This window comes from Salvelinus fontinalis, unplaced genomic scaffold (assembly GCF_029448725.1).
Source record: "Salvelinus fontinalis isolate EN_2023a unplaced genomic scaffold, ASM2944872v1 scaffold_1306, whole genome shotgun sequence".
Lineage (NCBI taxonomy): Eukaryota > Metazoa > Chordata > Actinopteri > Salmoniformes > Salmonidae > Salvelinus > Salvelinus fontinalis.
Window position 1 is genome coordinate 25,626 of NW_026601515.1, and position 21,539 is coordinate 47,164.

General features: G+C 46.2%; 1 protein-coding gene across 1 annotated transcript in view; it reads right to left on the reverse strand.

Annotated features, from left to right (window-relative positions):
* LOC129848974 (leucine-rich repeat serine/threonine-protein kinase 1-like) overlaps positions 1-19,598 on the reverse strand; it is a gene marked incomplete at its 5' end in the record, with an annotated part of 32,049 nt that extends 12,451 nt beyond the window's left edge. The window contains 12 exons of the mRNA XM_055916057.1: positions 4,705-4,857; positions 5,409-5,548; positions 8,712-8,887; positions 10,535-10,706; positions 11,228-11,504; positions 12,657-12,816; positions 12,950-13,073; positions 14,714-14,886; positions 16,032-16,196; positions 17,098-17,312; positions 17,560-17,672; positions 19,358-19,598. Of these exons, the coding sequence (XP_055772032.1) occupies positions 4,705-4,857; positions 5,409-5,548; positions 8,712-8,887; positions 10,535-10,706; positions 11,228-11,504; positions 12,657-12,816; positions 12,950-13,073; positions 14,714-14,886; positions 16,032-16,196; positions 17,098-17,312; positions 17,560-17,672; positions 19,358-19,598 (2,109 nt within the window). The remainder of the gene's footprint in view (positions 1-4,704; positions 4,858-5,408; positions 5,549-8,711; positions 8,888-10,534; positions 10,707-11,227; positions 11,505-12,656; positions 12,817-12,949; positions 13,074-14,713; positions 14,887-16,031; positions 16,197-17,097; positions 17,313-17,559; positions 17,673-19,357) is intronic.
* Positions 19,599-21,539: the final 1,941 nt, after the last annotated feature.

The following is a 21,539-nucleotide window of genomic DNA, read 5'->3' on the forward strand; positions in this document are numbered from 1 at the left end:
GCTAGAGCCGCCCGCCAGACAGGAGCCGCTAGAGCCGCCCGTCAGACAGGATCTGCCAGAGCCGCCAACCAGACAGGATCTGCCAGAGCCGCCAACCAGACAGGATCTGCCAGAGCCGCCAACCAGACAGGATCTGCCAGAGCCGCCAACCAGACAGGATCTGCCAGAGCCGCCAGCCAGCCATGAGCGTCGAGAGCCGCCAGCCAGCCATGAGCGTCGAGAGCCGTCAGCCTGCCATGAGCGTCGAGAGCCGTCAGCCTGCCATGAGCGTCGAGAGCCGTCAGCCTGCCATGAGCGTCGAGAGCCGTCAGCCTGCCATGAGCGTCGAGAGCCGTCAGCCTGCCATGAGCGTCGAGAGCCGTCAGCCTGCCATGAGCGTCGAGAGCCGTCAGCCTGCCATGAGCGTCGAGAGCCGTCAGCCAGCCATGAGCGTCGAGAGCCGTCAGCCAGCCATGAGCGTCGAGAGCCGTCAGCCTGCCATGAGCGTCCAGATTCGTCAGTCAGCCAGGAGCTGCCCTTCAGCCAGAAATGGCTATATACCCAGAACTGCCCCTCAGTCCAGAGCTGTCTCTCTGTCCGGAGCTGCCTTTCAGTCCGGAGTTGCCCCTCTATTATGATCTCCCTCTCTATCTTGATCTACCTCTTTATTCTTATCTATCCCTCTGTCTTGATTTATTCCTCTGTCCCGGTGCTGTCCCTGTCATGGATGTTACAAAGAGGATTTTGTGGGATATGGGTGGACATTTTTAGGGGTAGATGGAGGTTGGGATTGACTATGGTGGGGTGGGGACCTCGCCCGGAGCCTGAGCCACCACCGTGGTTAGATGCCCACCCAGACCCTCCCCTAGACTTTGTGCTGGTGCGCCCGGAGTTCGCACCTTATGGGGGGGGTTATGTCACGTTCCTGACCTATTTATGTTAGTTTGTTATGTGTGTTAGTTGGTCAGGACGTGAGGTTGGGTGGGCATTCTATGTTTTCTGTTTCTGTGTTGGTTTTGGGTTGCCTGGTATGGCTCTTAATTAGAGGCAGGTGTTTGGCGTTCCTCTAATTAAGAGTCATATTTAGGTAGGCGTTGTCACAGTGTTCGTTGTGGGTGATTGTCTTCCGTGTCTGTGTAATTGTTTGCACCATACGGGACTGTTACGGTTTGTTCGGTTTGTGTAGTCTAATTGTCCTATTCGTGCGTTCTTCTTGTTTTATGTAAGTTCGTCGTATAGGTCTGTCTACACCGTTTTGTTGTTTTGTTAGTTTATACAAGTTCGTGTCTTTGTTAAATAAATATGTGTTCAAACTTCGCTGCGCCTTGGTTCCCTCAATACTCCTCCTCTTCCGAAGATGAAGAGGAGGAGGAATGCCGTTACAATTATAGGTTGATTTCAAATCAAATCACATTTTATTGGTCACATACACATGGTTAGCATATGTTATTGCGAGTGTAGCGAAATGCTTGTGCTTCTAGTTCCGACAGTGCAGCAATATCTAACATGTAATCTAACAATTCCACAACAACTACCTAATACACACAAATCTAAGTAAAGGAATGGAATAAGAATATTTACATTTAAATATATGGATGAGCAATGACAGAGCTGCATAGGCAAGATGCAATAGAAGGTATCAAATACAGTATATACATATGAGATGAGCAATGTAAGATATGTAAACATTATTAAAGTGGCATTATTAAAGTGACTAGTGATCCATTTATTGAAGTGGCCAATGATTTCAAGTCTGTATGTAGGCAGCAGCCTCTCTGTGTTAGTGATGGCTGTTAAACAGTCTAATGGCCTTGAGATAGAAGCTGTTTTCCAGTCTCTCTGTCCCAGCTTTGATGCCCCTGTACTGACCTCGCCTTCTGGATGGTAGCAGGGTGAACAGGCAGTGACAGGTGGTTATTGTCCTTGATGATCTTTTTGGCCTTCCTGTGATATTGGGTGCTGTAAGTGTCCTGTAGGGCAGTGAGTTTTCCCCCAGTGTTGTGCAGACTGCACCTCCCTCTGGAGAGCCTTGAGGTTGTGGGCGGTGCAGTTGCCATGTGCCTTTACCACACTGTGTGGGTGGACCATTTCAGTTTGTCCGTGATGTGTACGTCGAGGAACTTAAAACTTTCCACCTTCTCCACTGCTGTCCCGTCGATGTGGATAGGGGGATGCTCCCTCTGCTGTTTCCTGAAGACAACGATCATCTCCTTTGTTTCATTGACGTAGAGTGAGAGGTAGTTTTCCTGACACCACACTCCGAGTGCCCTCACCTCGTCCCTGTAGGCTGTCTCGTCGTTGTTGGTAATCAAGCCTACTACTGTTGTGTCGTCTGCAAACTTGATGATTGAGTTGGAGGCGTGCATGGCCACACAGTCATGGGTGAACAGGGAATAGAGGAGGGGGCTGAGCACACACCCTTGTGGGGCCCCAGTGTTGAGGATCAGCGATGTGGAGATGTTTCCTACCTTCACCACCTGGGGGAGGCCCGTCAGGAAGTCCAGGACCCAATTGCACAGGGCGGGGTTGAGACCCAGGGCCTCAAGCTTAATAATGAGCTTAGAGGGTACTATGGTGTTAAATGCTGAGCTATTGTCAATGAACAGCATTCTTACATAGGTATTCCTTATGTCCAGATGGGATAGGGCAGTGTGATGGCGATTGCATCGTCTGTGGACCTATTGAAGTGGGTCTAGGGTGTCCGGTAAGGTGGAGGTGATATGATCCTTGACTAGTCTCTCAAAGCACTTCATGATGACAGAAGTGAGTGCTACGGGGCGATAGTCATTTAGTTCAGTTACCTTTGCTTTCTTGGGTACAGGAACAATGGTGGCTATCTTGAAGCATGTGAGTACAGCAGACTACGGACATATTCAATCTCTCCCTGTCCCAAACACACCAGCCAGCTGGTCTGCGCATGTTCTGAGAACGCGGCTAGGGATGATGTCTGGGCCAGCAGCCTTGCGAGGGTTAACACGTTTAAATGTCTTACTCACATCGGTCACGGAGAAGGAGAGCCCACAGTCCTTGGTAGTGGGTCACGTCGGTGGCACTGTATTATCCTCAAAGCGGGCAAAGAAGGTGTTTAGTTTGTCTGGAAGCAAGACATCGGTGTCCCTAGCGTGGCTGCTTTTCCTTTTGTAGTCCGTGATTGTCTGTAGACCCTGCCAGATACATCTCGTGACTGAGCCATTGAATTGCGACTCCACTTTGTCTTTATACTGACATTTCACTTGATTGATTGCCTTGCGGAGGGTATAACTACACTTTTTGTATTTGGCCATATTCCCAGTCACCTTTCCATGGTTAAATGCGGTGGTTCGCGCTTTCAGTTTTGCGCGAATTCCGCTATCTATCCAAAGTTTCTTGTTAGGGTAGGTATTAATAGTCACAGTATGCTACTATACTTCCTTATAAACTAACTCACCGAATCAGCTTATACGTCGATATTATTCTCTGAGGCTACCCAGAATATATCCCAGTCCGCATGATCAAAACAATCTTGAACCGTGGATTCCGATTGGTCAGACCAGCGTGGAATAGTCCTTAGCACGGGTACATCCTGTTTGAGTTTCTACCTATAGGACAGGAGGAGCAAAATGGAGTCGTGGTCAAATTTGTCGAAAGGAGGGCGGGGGAGGGCCTGTATGCATTGCGGAAGTTAGAGTAGCAGTGATCCAGTGTTTTTCTAGCGCGAGTGCTACAGTTAATATGTTGGTAGAATTTATGTAGCCTTGTTCTCAAATTTGCTTTGTTAAAATCCCCTGCTACAATAAATGCAGCCTCAGGATATATGGTTTCCAGTTTGCATAAAGTCCAGTGAAGTTCCTTGAGGGCCGTCGTGGTATCGGCTTAAGGGGGGATATACACGGCTGTGACCGTAACCGACGAGAATTATCTTGGGAGATTATACGGTCGGCATTTGATTGTAAGGAATTCTAGGTCAGGTGAAAAAAAGGACTTGAGTTCCTGTATGTTGTTACAATTACACCATGAGTTGTTAATCATGAAACATACACCCTTGCCCTTCTTCTTCCCGGAGAGATGTTTATTCCTGTCGACGCACAAAGATTCCAGGTGGCTGTACCAACTCCGACAGCATATCCCAAGAGAGCCATGTTTCCGTGAAACAGAGTATGTTACAATCCCTGATGTCTCTCTGGAAAGCAACTCTTGCCCTAATTTCGTATACCTAGTTATCTAGAGACTGGACATTAGCGAGTAATATACTTGGAAGCGGTGGGTGGTGTGCTCTGAAGTCTGACCTGAAGATTGCTCCGTCTACCTCTTCTCTGGTGGCGTTGTTTTGGGTTGGCCTATGGAATCAGTTCAAATGCCCTGGGTGGTTCGGACAAAGGATCCGCTTTGGGAAAGTCGTATTCCTAGTAAGTTGACGTCGCTCTGATATCCAAAAGTTATTCTCGGCTGTATGTAATAACACTTAAGATTTTCCGGGCTAACAATGTAAGAAATATTACATAAAAAACTAAATACTGCAAAGTTTCCTAAGGACTAGAAGCGAGGCAGCCCTCTGACGGCGCCATCTTGAAGGCATTTATAAAACATTATAGGTGCTCATGCATGCTTATAACAAGTAATAATACATTATAAGGGTATGCTTTCACTGAAGCAAATCAATGTCCGCATTGATTGGGTTTAATTTAAACTTTTGCAATAGCCCCTAGACATTCCATCAGAAGTTGACTGTATATTGGCCCACCCTACCTTCTCCTCCTCTTCTCCCAGCTGCAGTCCCTCTAGTTGGGGGTTCCCCCAGACCCCCAGGTCCCTGGTTCTGTCTGCTCATGGAGGAACACTGGGGACAGGGGGCGTACTGCTCAATCAATCGGGTCCCATCACTCTCACTGGCCGTCAAGGCTAAAGGAGGGCAGATGACACAGAGAGATACAGAAAGTCACATGGTCTGGTGGAGTCTGGCCGTCAGGCCGAAGGAGGACAGATGACACAGAGATACAGAAAGTCACACATGGTCTGGTGGAGTCTGGCCGTCAGGTCTACAGGAGGACAGATGACACAGAGAGATACAGAAGGTCACACATGGTCTGGTGTAGTCTGGCCGTCAGGCTGACCAGTCTGCTAAGTGCTGTGATTTGACAGGTAATCTATAAGCAGCATCAGGAGTTTAAAAGACACAATCTGCTATTTTAATTAACATGACGATTGAGAGGCAGGAAATATGACAGACTTTGGCTGTCATGCTGACAGACAGACAGACCAGACCAGACCAGACAGACAGACAGACAGACAGACAGACAGACAGACATACAGACAGACAGACAGACAGACAGACAGACAAGGTCTCTATTCCTTTGAATTTTTTTATTATCCATTTCAATTGCTTTGGCAATGTAAACATATGTTCCCCATGCCAATAAAGCCCTTTGAATTGAAAGAGAGAGAAACCTCACCAGGGAACCACTGTTCGATGAGGGAATTGACATGGTCTGTAATGAAGGCCATGGCTGAAAAATCCCTGGTCTCTGATTGGCAAATGATCTTGATGCCCCCGCTTTTCTTCCTCTTCCAGTTGACATCAGTCGATTCCACACTGCCAAGGGAGGTCGGGAGAGAGGGAAGGAGAGAGGGAAGAAGAGAGGGAAAGAGGGAAGAAGAGAGGGAAAGAGGGAAGGAGGGAGAGAGGGAAGAAGAGAGGGAAAGAGGGAAGGAGGGAGAGAGGGATGTAGGAAGGGAAGTAGGTAGTGAGAGAGGGAGGGAGATAGGGAAGAAGAGAGGGAAGGAGGTAGTGAGAGAGGGAGGGAAGTAGGTAGTGATAGAGGGAGGGAGAAAGGGAGGGACGTAGGTAGTGAGAGAGGGAGGGAAAGAGGGAAGGAGGAAGGGAAGTAGGTAGTGAGAGAGGGAGGGACGTAGGTAGTGAGAGAGAGGGAGAGAGGGAAGGAGGGAGGGAGGGAAGTAGGCAGTGAGAGAGGGAGGGAAGGAAGTAGGTAGTGAGAGAGGGAGGGACGTAGGTAGTGAGAGAGAGGGAGAGAGGGAAGGAGGGAGGGAGGGAAGTAGGCAGTGAGAGAGGGAGGGAGGGAAGTAGGTAGTGATAGAGTTAGGGAGGGAAGTAGGTAGTGATAGAGGGAAGGAGGGACGTAGGTAGTGAGAGAGGGAGGGAGAGAGGGAGGGACGTAGGTAGTGAGAGAGGGAGGGAGGGAAGTAGGTAGTGATAGAGGGAGGGAGGGAAGTAGGTAGTGATAGAGGGAAGGAGGGAGGGACGTAGGTAGTGAGAGAGGGAGGGAGAGAGGGAGGGACGTAGGTAGTGAGAGAGGGAGGGAGAGAGGGAGGGACGTAGGTAGTGAGAGAGGGAGGGAGAGAGGGAAGGAGGAAGGGACGTAGGTAGTGAGAGAGGGAGGGAGAGAGAGAGGGAAGGAAGTAGGTAGTGAGAGAGGGAGGGAGAGAGGGAGGGACGTAGGTAGTGAGAGAGGGAGGGAGAGAGGGAAGGAGGAAGGGACGTAGGTAGTGAGAGAGGGAGGGAGGGAGAGAGGGAAGGAGGGAGGGAAGTAGGTAGTGAGAGAGGGAGGGAGGGAGTGAGAGAAGGAGGGAGGGAAGTAGGTAGTGAGAGAGGGAAGGAGGTAGTGAGAGAAGGAGGGAGGGAAGTAGGTAGTGAGAGAGGGAAGGAGGTAGTGAGAGAAGGAGGGAGGGAAGTAGGTAGTGATAGAAGGAGGGAGGGAAGTAGGTAGTGAGAGAGGGAGGGAGGGAAGTAGGTAGTGAGAGAGGGCAGGAGGTAGTGAGAGAGGGAGGGAGGGAAGTAGGTAGTGAGAGAGGGAGGGAAGGAGTGAGAGAAGGAGGGAGGGAAGTAGGTAGTGAGAGAGGGAGAGAGAGAGGGAAGGAGGGAGGGAAACACAGGGGCAGATAAACACAGGGGCAACAATTTTAGTAGAACCTAAAGCATTGTGCAAAGTACAACAAATACTGTAAACATCATGCTGAAGTGTGGTTTCATTTGAAACTTTTCTTCTTCAACAATGTGCATTATAAAAGGAGATAATTATTTAACTACAGTTTAGTGAACTGAGCAATACATAAATAGTTACCTCTTCATAACGCACATGAAGAATTGTTTTGAATTAAATCACGCTGCCAGATTATAATTTGGTTTATGGTTATTTTTGCACTTTACACAATGCTTATACGGCACGAAAACGTCGCCCCCAGTCTGCTATTCAATTTAACAGAGGGCTTGAGGTTTACAGATGACCTCAAATAAAATCCTGTGCAACTGTAACAGACTTACTGTAGGGCTGTTTTCTCAGACCCAGAGATGCCTACTTCTGTTCAAGAAAATCACCTGGTGATTCTCCATTATGCTTTTTAGTCGATGACTAGTAGTTGGCTTAAAGGGGAAGTTCAGGATTTTACTACTTGATGACTACTCAGAAAGTATTCTATGGGCAGCTAAAGTCAGCTGACATCTGTGGTAGTGGTTTAAACCGGACCATGGATTACATCCCGGCTTCAAAACTACTTTCAGGGTGAAGATATTTCTGACATAAAGCTGTAAACTACTGAACTTCCCCTTAAATCCGTGCCCAGGAAACAGGTCCTTAGTGACCTCAAAATGCGACATCGTAAACAATTAAGTTGATAACATGTTAACACAACGTAGAAGAAAGGAGTTGAGAGTCCCCACACTCTCTTTATGTTCCCAGATGTGTTCTGTAAAGGTGCTTGGTTCTCTAAAGGTGCTTGGTTCCCGAAAGGTTATTTGTTCTCCAAAGGTGCTTGGTTCTATAAAGGTTCTTTGAAAGTGTCCCTCTCTGAAGAACCTGAGGGCGCTGCTGAAGGTACTAAGAGCCTTAGAACCTACTGACACCACTCAGATGTACAGGTGCACTTTTTCAGAGATATCATTAGGTACAGGTGATCGTAATAATATTTTATCATAGCATGTTTCATTAAAGTATCTCAATATGCACACTGTTTTTGGAAATATACCGGTAATAATGTGTAAGTCATTTTATGTAGCACTTTAATCTCTTTTTCTAATAATTACACAATGAAGCACATAATAAGAGTACATGTGGATTTTTTAAGACACATTAAGTGTCTGGCTTGGCTAATTAGCCCTGTATGCAATGCTGAGGCAGCTCTGGGTTTGATTAATTAAGCCTGCTCGTTTAGCGTTTAGCCGGGTCTGGGGTGGAGACACACAGCTGTGGTTTGGCATGCTTCCTGACGGATGAGAAATCTACACCTTGTTGTACAGAGCATGTGTTTGTGAAAAGGTGCTATACAGTAAGGAATACAGTATTTATTTACCTAACAGTGGGCCAAATCCTAATCTCGTTCGCAGACACTTTGGCCCAAATGAGCGAAGACTAACGCATCATTAGCCAATACAGAAAGACCGGGAGAAACTTCCAGCGCATAGGTTTTGGCTTAAATCGGCTTAATTTATCAACCAATCATCTCCCACAACACCTTCCCCCTAACCCTCCCCACGGCTCGCAGTTGTGTGATTCGTTAAAATAACATGATGACAAATACTTTACTCAGTAGGTCACTGCCATAGAATTCTATGGTCACTCCCACAAAGGCCAACTTTGAATTGTTGAAATCCCAGGCTTATATGCGCCGTGCGCATGGGGACGAGGTTAGCCAAATCCTGACTCAAACATTATGCATTGGTGTCAATGGGAGAATTGCTTGAACATTCGAGTCACACACATGCATTTCAAGTAAGTTACCCCAGTGTACCCTTAATCCCTCACCTTAGATACCCTCCGTCAAAGGTGACCAGTAGTCCCTCTCTCCAGTAGATGGTCTGACTGCGGCGGACTCTGAAGGTGCTACAGCGGTTCCTCTGTTGGCTACCTGTTCCCGCAAAACTGTAGATCACCGTGGTCCTCCTCCGCTCACTCTTAGCATTCTTCTTAGGCTCAAAGGACTAGGACAACACAGAGAGAACTCTTAGCATTCTTCTTAGGCTCAAAGGACTAGAACAACACAGAGAGAACTCTTAGCATTCCTCTTAGGCTCAAAGGACGAGGACAACACAGAGAGAACTCTTAGCATTCTTCTTAGGCTCAAAGGACTAGGACAACACAGAGAGAACTCTTAGCATTCCTCTTAGGCTCAAAGGACTAGGACAACACAGAGAGAACTCTTAGCATTCTTCTTAGGCTCAAAGGACTAGAACAACACAGAGAGAACTCTTAGCATTCCTCTTAGGCTCAAAGGACGAGGACAACACAGAGAGAACTCTTAGCATTCTTCTTAGGCTCAAAGGACGAGGACAACACAGAGAGAACTCTTAGCATTCCTCTTAGGCTCAAAGGACTAGGACAACACAGAGAGAACTGTTAGCATTCCTCTTAGGCTCAAAGGACGAGGACAACACAGAGAGAACTCTTAGCATTCCTCTTAGGCTCAAAGGACTAGGACAACACAGAGAGAACTCTTAGCATTCCTCTTAGGCTCAAAGGACGAGGACAACACAGAGAGAACTCTTAGCATTCCTCTTAGGCTCAAAGGACTAGGACAACACAGAGAGAACTGTTAGCATTCCTCTTAGGCTCAAAGGACGAGGACAACACAGAGAGAACTCTTAGCATTCCTCTTAGGCTCAAAGGACTAGGACAACACAGAGAGAACTGTTAGCATTCCTCTTAGGCTCAAAGGTCAACACAGAGAGAACTGTTAGCATTCTTCTTAGGCTCAAAGGACTAGGACAACACAGAGAGAACTCTTAGCATTCTTCTTAGGCTCAAAGGACTAGGACAACACAGAGAGAACTGTTAGCATTCCTCTTAGGCTCAAAGGTCAACACAGAGAGAACTGTTAGCATTCTTCTTATGCTTAAAGGACTAGGACAACACAGAGAGAACTCTTAGCATTCCTCTTAGGCTCAAAGGACTAGGTCAACACAGAGAGTACTCTTAGCATTCCTCTTAGGCTCAAAGGACTAGGACAACACAGAGAGAACTGTTAGCATTCCTCTTAGGCTCAAAGGTCAACACAGAGAGAACTGTTAGCATTCTTCTTAGGCTTAAAGGACTAGGACAACACAGAGAGTACTCTTAGCATTCCTCTTAGGCTCAAAGGACTAGGACAACACAGAGAGAACTCTTAGCATTCCTCTTAGGCTCAAAGGACGAGGACAACACAGAGAGAACTCTTAGCATTCCTCTTAGGCTCAAAGGACGAGGTCAATACAGAAAGGAATAGTTTTAAGAATAGGTACAAGCCTGTGAGCACAACAGATACAATTGTCTTGCATTCTGACTTTTGTCCGCCCCCACCATAATCTTACAAAAAGTACTGAATATAGTATAGCTTAGAAAAATGTTTTATTGAAGAGCATAATTACATATGCTATATACTCAGTCTTGTGAATATCCTCCATTTCTTTACATAAATGGCATCAGACAGTAACAAAACTAGCATAATCCAGGTAGCACATGTGGATCTTTTCAAAAGCAATGGACTGTACGAGTTCTACAGACTTCTATACAGTCTTTTCAATGCCCCTGTGGGTGTCACAGGGAAACCCTGTTAAACCGCCCATGCAGGAGTGGGTGTGAAACCCTGTTACCTGGAGGTCCATCTCGGTGAGGCTGATGAGCATGCGGGCGATGAAGCGTTCCCAAAATCCCGCCGGCACAAAGCTCATCTTGAAGAGGCGCTGGATGGAGTTGGCGGTCTCTTGACGGAAGCCGTGGATGTCCATAGCAGGTTTAGGAGGAAGGAGGTGGGGGAGGAGGTAACTGTAGAGGAGGAGAAAAGGTAGAGTCAAATGTAGAGGAGGAATATAAGGAAACCATGAATGTCCATAGCTGGTTTAGGAGACAGGAAGTGAGGGAGCAGGTAACGGTGTAGGAGGAGCAGGACAGAGGTAGGGTTAGAAGTTATGGATGTCCATAAGGGGAACGAGGTGGGCCAGATATATGAGATATGTTATAGGGTCACTTCTGTTTGCTTTCAGAGAGATAAGCCGTGCTACAAAGTGCATTGTGAAAAGAAAGTACGAGCCGGAACAGTTCAGTTCGGGTCAGCACGATAGTGCACATCATATCTGAGAATCAGTCTCCAAGTCGCTGGGCCAAGTTCTGCAAACATAGTGGAATGATGCAGATAGAAATGTCCTGAATAGAGATGACTTGATTCCTTATTCTACAAATCAGAGGCAGACTTGTTCTACAAAACAGAGTTCTATCTGAACGGTCCACAATGTTGTGCTCTGCTGAACATGGCCCAGGGCCCAGCTCAGAGAACAGCCCGTCCCTACCTATCGCTGGCCACAGGCAGAGCAATCTCAAACTTGGCCAGAAACTGGAAGTACTGCTCCTCCGTCTGCTGGGTGAAGCCTGTTCCCACCAGGAGCATGCGCAGATCCTCCGCTCGGATCACCCCGTTCCAGGCCACCGATCGGGAGCTCTTCAGGTGGATGATCCGCTCCAGACACTCCGACAGCCACACGGGACAGAGGAAGTAGAGGGTACACAGGCCGTGACTGGTGTCTGGGAAGTGGAGGAGGGTGCCTGTCTCTATCAGGAAGCTGATGGCTGCAGAGAGGCACGAGGGAAGGAGAGAGGGAGAGAAGAGATCAAGTTTCGAGTTTTTATTGTCACTTGCACAAAAGTAAAGTGAAATTCCTTTCTTGCTCTTTCCCAACAATGCAGCAATCAAGATCAGTAGCACTATAAAAATAACTAAACAAGTCAAGATGGAGGGAGGGATAATGAAGAGGATTACGTTCATCGGGAACATTTTATATAATAATCTGGACAATGCAGTATATGATATACTATGGTTAGTTCAAACAGGAGGGTTAGTTGTACTTCTCCAAGGGGACCAAGGTTAGTGGCCCCTGGTCTACATAATATGTAAAAGGATGAGAAAACCACCTTGAAGAGAATGTATAACTGTGTATAAAACCATTCAATCGACTCATGCAATATTAAAATACTTTAGAAAATTACCAATGCAGCTGTTTATCTCAATTTCAAATCATTTCAGGGTAACAATTAAAATTCCACACCAGAACTATCTTTTGGTATTGGTTTCATTAGTCCATTGTTGAAATGTTTTGCATGTCAGCAATCAAGTTTTCAAGATACTGAATATAACTTTCAAAATACACAAATACAGCCGGTATGATGCATTTTGACGCATCATACCGGCTGTATTTCTGTATTTTGAAAGTTATATATCTTGAAAACTTGATTGCTGACATGCAAAACATTTTGAGACTATGTCAACAATGGACTAATGAAATGTTCCTACTTAATTGTGATTGTTTTTAATTAAAATGGTCAAAAAGAAAGAGAAACAGCTTCTTAGCAAAGGGACATTTCTCAAGCAAGGATTTAGCTAGGACTGGCTGGGAGTGGTCTGAGTGGGGAGGGGCAAACTGACATGTACTGTTATTGGCAGAGAGGTTGGAAATCTCTTTCTTATTGGTCTATTAACTCATTTACTGCATAATGATGTCACCATGGAAGGCCAAAACTCCACCCCACCAAAACGGTCAGAAATTTCAGCTCTTATACTAATAGAGCATTATCATATTTTTCACAATTTCACAGTATTATTCCAACCTCATAGTGTGTAAATATATATAAAACACAGGCAAAACACGTTTTTGACTGAACTGGGCCTTTAATGAAATAATGTAGAAAAATAAATAATGCTGAAAAAGGAGAGGGGTCTGGTACCGGTCTGTAGGTCCTCGTAGTCTCTGATGTCACTTCCTGGGTTCTGCTCTATGACGAGGTCCAGCTGTGCGTCTGTCAGGTACTGGACCTCGTCTTCTGCGTCCCGCCGACCCCGCTCATCTAGCACCGCTTGCTGTAGTGTAAGGTAGCTCTTTGGGATCTATGAAGGGTTTATAGAGAGGTTATAACGCATTTTTATTCTGAGTATGGGGTTACCCACAGAAGAGCTTTATACATAAGCATGCATGCACACACGTGCACAAACACACACACACACACACACGCACACTTACCAGTCTGCCCAGCAGTTTGTGTCCGCTAGCTGAACTGCTGCTGTTGTCCTTCATATAGCAGGCCACCTGGAAGATCAACCTCTTCAGACCATCCAGACCCTCCTGGGTCTTACACGATACCTCACTGAATACACACACACACACAGTCAGATACACACACACACACACACACACACACAGAGTCAGATATATACACACACACACAGAGTCAGATATACACACACACACACAGAGTCAGATATATACACACACACAGAGTCAGATATACACACACACAGAGTCAGATACACACACACACAGAGCCAGATATATACACACACACACAGAGTCAGATACACACACACACAGAGTCAGATATACACACACACAGAGAGTCAGATATACACACACACACACACACACACACACAGAGTCAGATATACACACACACACACATAGTCAGATATACACACACACACACAGAGTCACACACACACACACACACACACAGAGTCAGATATATACACACACACACAGAGTCACACACACACACAGAGTCAGATATATACACACACACACAGAGTCACACACACACACACAGAGTCAGATATATACACACACACACAGAGTCAGATATACACACACACACACAGAGTCAGATATATACACACACACACACAGAGTCAGATATACACACACACACACACAGAGTCAGATATACACACACACACAGAGTCAGATATACACACACACACACAGAGTCAGATATACACACACACACACACAGAGTCAGATACACACACACACAGAGTCAGATATACACACACACACAGAGTCAGATATACACACACACACACACACACACACACACACACACACACACACACACACACACACACACACACACACACACACACACACACAGAGTCAGATATACACACACACACAGAGTCAGATATACACACACACACACAGAGTCAGATATACATACACACACAGTCAGATATATACACACACACACAGAGTCAGATATACACACACACACAGAGTCAGATATACATACACACACAGAGTCAGATATATACACACACACACAGAGTCAGATATACACACACACACAGTCAGATATACATACACACACAGAGTCAGATATATACACACACACAGAGTCAGATATATACAAACACACACAGTCACACACACACACACACACAGAGTCAGATATATACACACACACAGAGTCAGATATACACACACACACACAGAGTCAGATATATACACACACACACACACAGAGTCACACACACACACAGAGTCAGATATATACACACACACACAGAGTCAGATATATACACACACACACAGAGTCAGATATACACACACACACACAGAGTCAGATATACACACACACACACAGAGTCGGATATATACACACACACAGAGTCAGATATACACACACACAGAGTCAGATACACACACACACAGAGTCAGATATACACACACACACACACTTTCATGCCAAGGGTTGAGGAAATCGAAACTGTGTGCGGTAACCTGACTGTGTGTGTGTGGTGACTGTGTGTGTGTGTGTGTTGACTGTGTGTGTGTGTGTGTGGTGACTGTGTGTGTGTGTGTTGACTGTGTGTGTGTGTGTGTGTGTGTGTGTGTGTGTGTGTGTGTGTGTGTGTGTGTGTGTGTGGTGACTGTGTGTGTGGTGACTGTATGTGTGTGTGTGTGCTAAGGTGACAATGTGTGTGTGTCCTACGGCCTCTGTGTATGACTCACTGCAGGTGTTTCCAGGTGATGTCTGGGTAGCCACTGGCCCTGGCGCCTGATGGAGACCTGCATAGTGCCAGGATGTAGGCCCTCAGAGTGGCCACCCGCTCTGTACGGAACTTGGTGTCGATCAGGTCCAGGTGGGTGCCCACCACCACCACCGCAGAGTTAGGGGCACGCGCCTACAGGTCAAAAGTTCCACTTCAGAGGTCATATACAATGCTTTTCAAAAAGTATTCATACAGACTTATTCCACATTTTGTTGTGTTACAGACCGAATCTAGTCAAGTTGTAGTGACATCCTAAGGATGATCAAAGGAAATTGGATGCACCTGAGCTCAATTTGGAGTGTCACAACAAAGGAGTATGAATAATTATGTAGATGAGATATTTCTCAATTTCAATACATTTGCAAAAAAAATAGAAAAACATGTTTTCACTTTGTCATTATGGGGTATGGTCTGTAGATGTGTTGTCCTAGGAAAAAATATGATTTCATCCTTTTTGAATTCAGGCTGTAACACAATAAAATGTTGAATAAGTCAAGGAGTATGAATACTTTCTGAAGGCACTGTCGGGTATGACCCCAAATAACTGCTCTGACCCTGTGGCCCAGTACGTCACCCTGATCTCCTTCTCAGCCAGTAGCTGGTGTGATATTCATCTGAACAAATACAGCACACTGACTTTGACAATAAAAATGTTTTCAGTAGAATATACTTCTCCCCACCAGAGGCTTTATGCTCCCATTCAGTAGAATATACTTCTCCCCACCAGAGGCTTTGTGTTCCCATTCAGTAGAATATACTTCTCCCCACCAGAGGCTTTGTGTTCCCATTCAGTAGAATATACTTCTCCCCACCAGAGGCTTTGTGTTCCCATTCAGTAGAATATACTTCTCCCCATCAGAGGCTTTATGTTCCCATTCAGTAGAATATACTTCTCCCCACCAGAGGCTTTGTGTTCCCATTCAGTAGAATATACTTCTCCCCACCAGAGGCTTTGTGTTCCCATTCAGTAGAATATACTTCTCCCCATCAGAGGCTTTATGTTCCCATTCAGTAGAATATACTTCTCCCCATCAGAGGCTTTGTGTTCCCATTCAGTAGAATATACTTCTCCCCACCAGAGGCTTTATGCTCCCATTCAGTAGAATATACTTCTCCCCACCAGAGGCCAGGGTTCAATCCCACTGTTCTCCCACTAGTCTGTCTCTCCCTCTATTTCCAACTGTCTAATTAAAGTCAACATGTTTTGAATGTCTTTCTTTAATAAAAAGAAGAAACTAAATGGCACTAAAGTCTGACTAAAATGTATTCTGCCTCACCTCAATGTTAAGCAGCCAGGACTGTAGACTGGCTACAGCCTCCTCTCCCAGAGCTAGGTTCCATATGACCACGTACAGGGCCTTGTCCGTGAAGAAACACTGGTTGACCGTGGACATGTTGGCCGGACCGCCGATGTCCCACACGTTGAACGCCACGAAGTCCGCCTGTTACGGTGGTGGAATTAAAAGAAGAAAAATGAAATGAATAACACTCCAAAACAGATGACTACAAAATGATACCACTGTCAAAACCTACCTTAGTTGAATGACTGACTGAAATGAAAGAATACTTTGGAAATGCATTTCCTACTCCTTCTGCCTCAGTTCCACCCCTATGTCTATACAGGATGAGGTATGTTGTATTATTGTGTCAAGATTAGGAATTAGGAATGGGTTCATCTCTCTTGGACCGACTACGTAAAATAAATGGTATCCTAATCGAGCATCTGACGTAATTACACCAGATTTTATTTCTGGGTTTCCAAGATTAGGAATGGGTCAACATGACTGCATTTGTGTTACTTTGTAACATGACGTAATCGTAGTAACCATCCCAGGCTCAAAACAGACTGGCAGCCACACACACACACCAGGCTCAAAACAGACTGGCAGCCAGGCTCAAAACAGACTGGCAGCCAGGCTCAAAACAGACTGGCAGCCAGGCTCAAAACAGACTGGCAGCCAGGCTCAAAACAGACTGGCAGCCACACACACATACCAGGCTCAAAACAGACTGGCAGCCAGGCTCAAAACAGACTGGCAGCCAGGCTCAAAACAAAATGGCAGCCAGGCTCAAAACAGACTGGCAGCCAGGTTCAGCTTCACATTTGATTTTGTTGCCTTAAAATGTTATCTTATAAATGGACTCTAATTAATTTTTGGCCTACCGATCTATACAACCTACTCTGCAGAGTGAAAGAAAAATGAAAGAAAATGTTCATAATTAATTTAAAATAAAATATGAATTGATTGAGTATGTCTTCACACCCCAGAGCAAATAGTTGATGGAAGTACCTTGGGCGTGTGCGTGTGTGTGTATTCTGTATGCACGTGTGTGTTCTCTTACGCTAGCTTTAACCCCATTGGGTCTGTCCAGTTCCCAAGTAGCTGTGCTGATGTTTCGTTCTGCAGGGGAGAAAGGGGAGGTCCTGCCCGTCTGTAATGCTTCCAGGAGGGCTGTCTTTCCCTGCCGAGGAGGACCAATCACAAGAAGCTTCAGCAGCTTACAGGGCTCCGCCTTCCGTAGGTTGGCTCGGAGGAAGGACAGCACTGATGCTGGACCTGAGAAAGGGAAAGGGGGATACCTAGTCAGGTGTACAAATTAATGTATTCAACTGAAATGTGTCTTCCGCATTTAACCCAACCCCTCTGAATCAGAGAGGTGCGGGCGGCTGCCTTAATCGACATCCACGTCATCTGCACCCGGGGAACAGTGAGAGACGTTTAAAAACACACAGATATGTAAACACACACCCCAAAAATCACCACCCACACACACACACATACACACTGTGTGGTGGTACTTTACCATCTTTCCTGATGTCCTGCGGAACATTAGTGATGTTGAGGTCCTCAATGTCCAACTGCCACAGATTAGAGAGCTGCCCCAACTCAGCTGGAAGTTCCCGAATACCTGGATTACTGTTCTCAGATCAGGGGAGAGAGAGATGGAATTAGGTACTATACATACAAGGATACCTGGGTTACTATTCTCAGATCAGGGGAGAGAGAGATGGAATTAGGTACTATACATACAAGGATACCTGGGTTACTGTTCTCAGATCAGGGGAGAGAGAGATGGAATTAGGTACTATACATACAAGGATACCTGGGTTACTGTTCTCAGATCAGGGGAGAGAGAGATGGAATTAGGTACTATACATACAAGGATACCTGGGTTACTGTTCTCAGATCAGAGGAGAGAGAGATGGAATTAGGTACTATACATACAAGGATACCTGGGTTACTGTTCTCAGATCAGAGGAGAGAGAGATGGAATTAGGTACTATACATACAAGGATACCTGGGTTACTGTTCTCAGATCAGAGGAGAGAGAGATGGAATTAGGTACTATACATACAAGGATACCTGGGGTACTGTTCTCAGATCAGGGGAGAGAGAGATGGAATTAGGTACTATACATACAAGGATACCTGGGTTACTGTTCTCAGATCAGGGGAGAGAGTGTAAGGAACCAGAGGACCACTTTGATGGGTGAATGTTAATGCGTTTACATCATGTGATCTCTGAAAACATAGGGGAATGCTAATGGAACAAGGTGTTTCTCATCCTCAACATGTCCTGCTGCTTTGTGAATAAGTGAACATAGAGAAACATTGGGAGAAACTAAATGATGAATAATGGGCCCGTTTCCTGGACACAGATTAAACCTAGTCTTGGGCTAAGAACCACTTTCAATGGGTATTATTCCATCGAGGACTGACTAGTCATCATGTGTCCGGGAAAACAAGAGTAGGTGAGACCATAGCCTTATTGTTCTGGATGAGAAGTAACTCTATTCACTAGTCTAGCCTGGACTACCATGACCGTTCTTACACAGGACTGGATAACAACGAAACAATGTCTGAGTGGGAAAGAGGATCTCCAGCTAAACCTCCACATCACACTCTGGGCCACAACCAGACTCTACATAGTGCACTACTTTGGACCAGGGTCCAGTGGGACGCCCATAGGTCTCTGGTCAAAAGTAGTGCACTATGTAGGGAATAGGGTGCCGTTTTGGACATAGCCCGTGTTCCTGTTGGAGCCTCCAGTCTGGAAAACTGTGAGAAGTGGACAGAGAACAGTGACCCTGGTGACCCACAGAAAACAGCCGGCAACAGCTGCCTCCAAACCAGTTCACAACAGTAAGGACTGGACAGGACAGCCAGAGAGTGTGGCTGTGTATAAATACTCTAAAATGCTTCCTTTCCTTGTCTCCTTTGCTTTTTTATTAGCAGTGTGTGATGACAGGAATGGACAGATGTCTACGTTACAGGTGTTCAGCTAGGATTTACAAGATGGCAGAAACACATCTGAGACACCCATGTTAGTTTTCAGCTGTTGTGTCCCACCTCAGTACGAGGAAGTTATGGAGGAAGGGGACCAGGAAATATGGGGAGTTAAGGAGATTGGGACTAAGCATAGGGCACTTAAATTGGGATGAGAGCTTGGTGAGGAAAGTAGATGAGGAGACAAGAAAAGTATAGTCATTCTAGGGACTTAGCTAGAGAAATGATGTGGTGAAAGAGCTGGGTGAGATCGATAGGAGACAAGGAAAAGAGACAAGGAAAGGAGGCTAGTGTGATGAGGCTTGGGGCACTTACTTAGAGAGGTAGAGCTCCATGAGGTTTCTCAGGCCACACACGGACTGGGGGACACACTCCAGCTGGTTGTCGTTCAAGGAAAGCACTTCCAAAGCATCCCGCAAAATTACTGGAAACTCGATTGGGCATACTGCCAAGCAGGGGAAAGGCACGTGCACACACACGTACGCACGCACACACACACACACACACACACACACACACACGCACACACGCACACACGCGCGCACGCACACACACACTCACGGTCAATGACCATCAGCAGTCACTGCAGGATCACGACGTACAGTATGGGGTTACTAATTGCTGGAGCGATCAGAGAAGGGGGGAGAGAGAAAGAGAGATATGGAGGGAGATAGAGAGAGAAAAGAGAGAGATATGGAGGGAGAGAGAGAGAAAAGAGAGAGATATGGAGGGAGAGAGAGAAAATAGAGAGATATGGAGGGGGAGAGAGAGAGAGAAAAGAGAGAAATATGGAGGGAGAGAGAGAGAGAGAGAGAAAAGAGAGAGAGATATGGAGGGAGAGAGAGAGAAAAGAGAGAGATATGGAGGGAGAGAGAGAAGAGAGAGAGATATGGAGGGAGAGAGAGAAGAGAGGGAGATATGGAGGGAGAGAGAAAAGAGAGAGATATGGAGGGAGAGAGAGAAAAGAGAGAGATATGGAGGGAGAGAGAGAAAAGAGAGAGATATGGAGGGAGAGAGAGAGAAAAGAGAGAGATATGGAGGGCGAGAGAGAGAAAAGAGAGAGAGATATGGAGGGGGAGAGAGAGAGAAAAGAGAGAAATATGGAGGGAGAGAGAGAGAGAGAAAAGAGAGAGATATGGAGGGAGAGAGAGAAAATAGAGAGATATGGAGGGAGAGAGAGAAGAGAGAGAGATATGGAGGGAGAGAGAGAAGAGAGAGAGATATGGAGGGAGAGAGAGAAGAGAGATATGGAGGGAGAGAGAGAAGAGAGAGATATGGAGGGAGAGAGAGAAGAGAGAGAGATATGGAGGGAGAGAGAGAAAAGAGAGAGACATGGAGGGAGAGAGAGAAAAGAGAGAGATATGGAGGGAGAGAGAGAAAATAGAGAGATATGGAGGGAGAGAGAGAGAAAAGAGAGAGATATGGAGGGAGAGAGAAGAGAGAGATATGGAGGGAGAGAGAGAAGAGAGAGATATGGAGGGAGAGAGAGAAAAGAGAGAGATATGGAGGGAGAGAGAGAAGAGAGAGAGATATGGAGGGAGAGAGAGAAGAGAGAGAGATATGGAGGGAGAGAGAGAAGAGAGAGAGATATGGAGGGAGAGAGAGAAGAGAGAGAGATATGGAGGGAGAGAGAGAAAAGAGAGAGATATGGAGGGAGAGAGAGAAAAGAGAGAGATATGGAGGGAGAGAGAGAAGAGAGAGAGATATGGAGGGAGAGAGAGAAGAGAGAGAGATATGGAGGGAGAGAGAGAAAAGAGAGAGATATGGAGGGAGAGAGAGAAAAGAGAGATATGGAGGGAGAGAGAGAAGAGAGAGAGATATGAGGGAGAGAGAGAAAAGAGAGAGATATGAGGGAGAGAGAGAAAAGAGAGAGATATGGAGGGAGAGAGAGAAGAGAGAGAGATATGGAGGGAGAGAGAGAAGAGAGAGATATGGAGGGAGAGAGAGAAGAGAGAGATATGGAGGGAGAGAGAGAAGAGAGAGAGATATGGAGGGAGAGAGAGAAGAGAGAGAGAAAGCACGACTGGGTTAAGACTGTGTGGTCCAGAAGACCGTGATGAGAGGCATTCTTCTCCTATGACAGGGTAAAATATAGGGGTTTCCAAACCACATGAGCAAGGGCTTTGGACCCAAATGTGACCAGCATCACTGCTCATATAGGGTGTTTATTAAACTCTGTCCATGCCACAACTGGCAGACTGAGAATCTGACCAGACAACCAACAAAGTAATTATTCTACCACAGTCCCAGTACAGACTGTCACAGTCCCGGTACAGACTGCCACAGACCCGGTACAGACTGCCACAGACCCGGTACAGACTGCCACAGACCCGGTACAGACTGCCACAGACCCGGTACAGACTGCCACAGACCCGGTACAGACTGCCACAGACCCAGTACAGACTGCCACAGTCCCAGTACAGACTGCCACAGTCCCGGTACAGACTGCCACAGTCCCGGTACAGACTGCCACAGTCCCGGTACAGACTGCCACAGT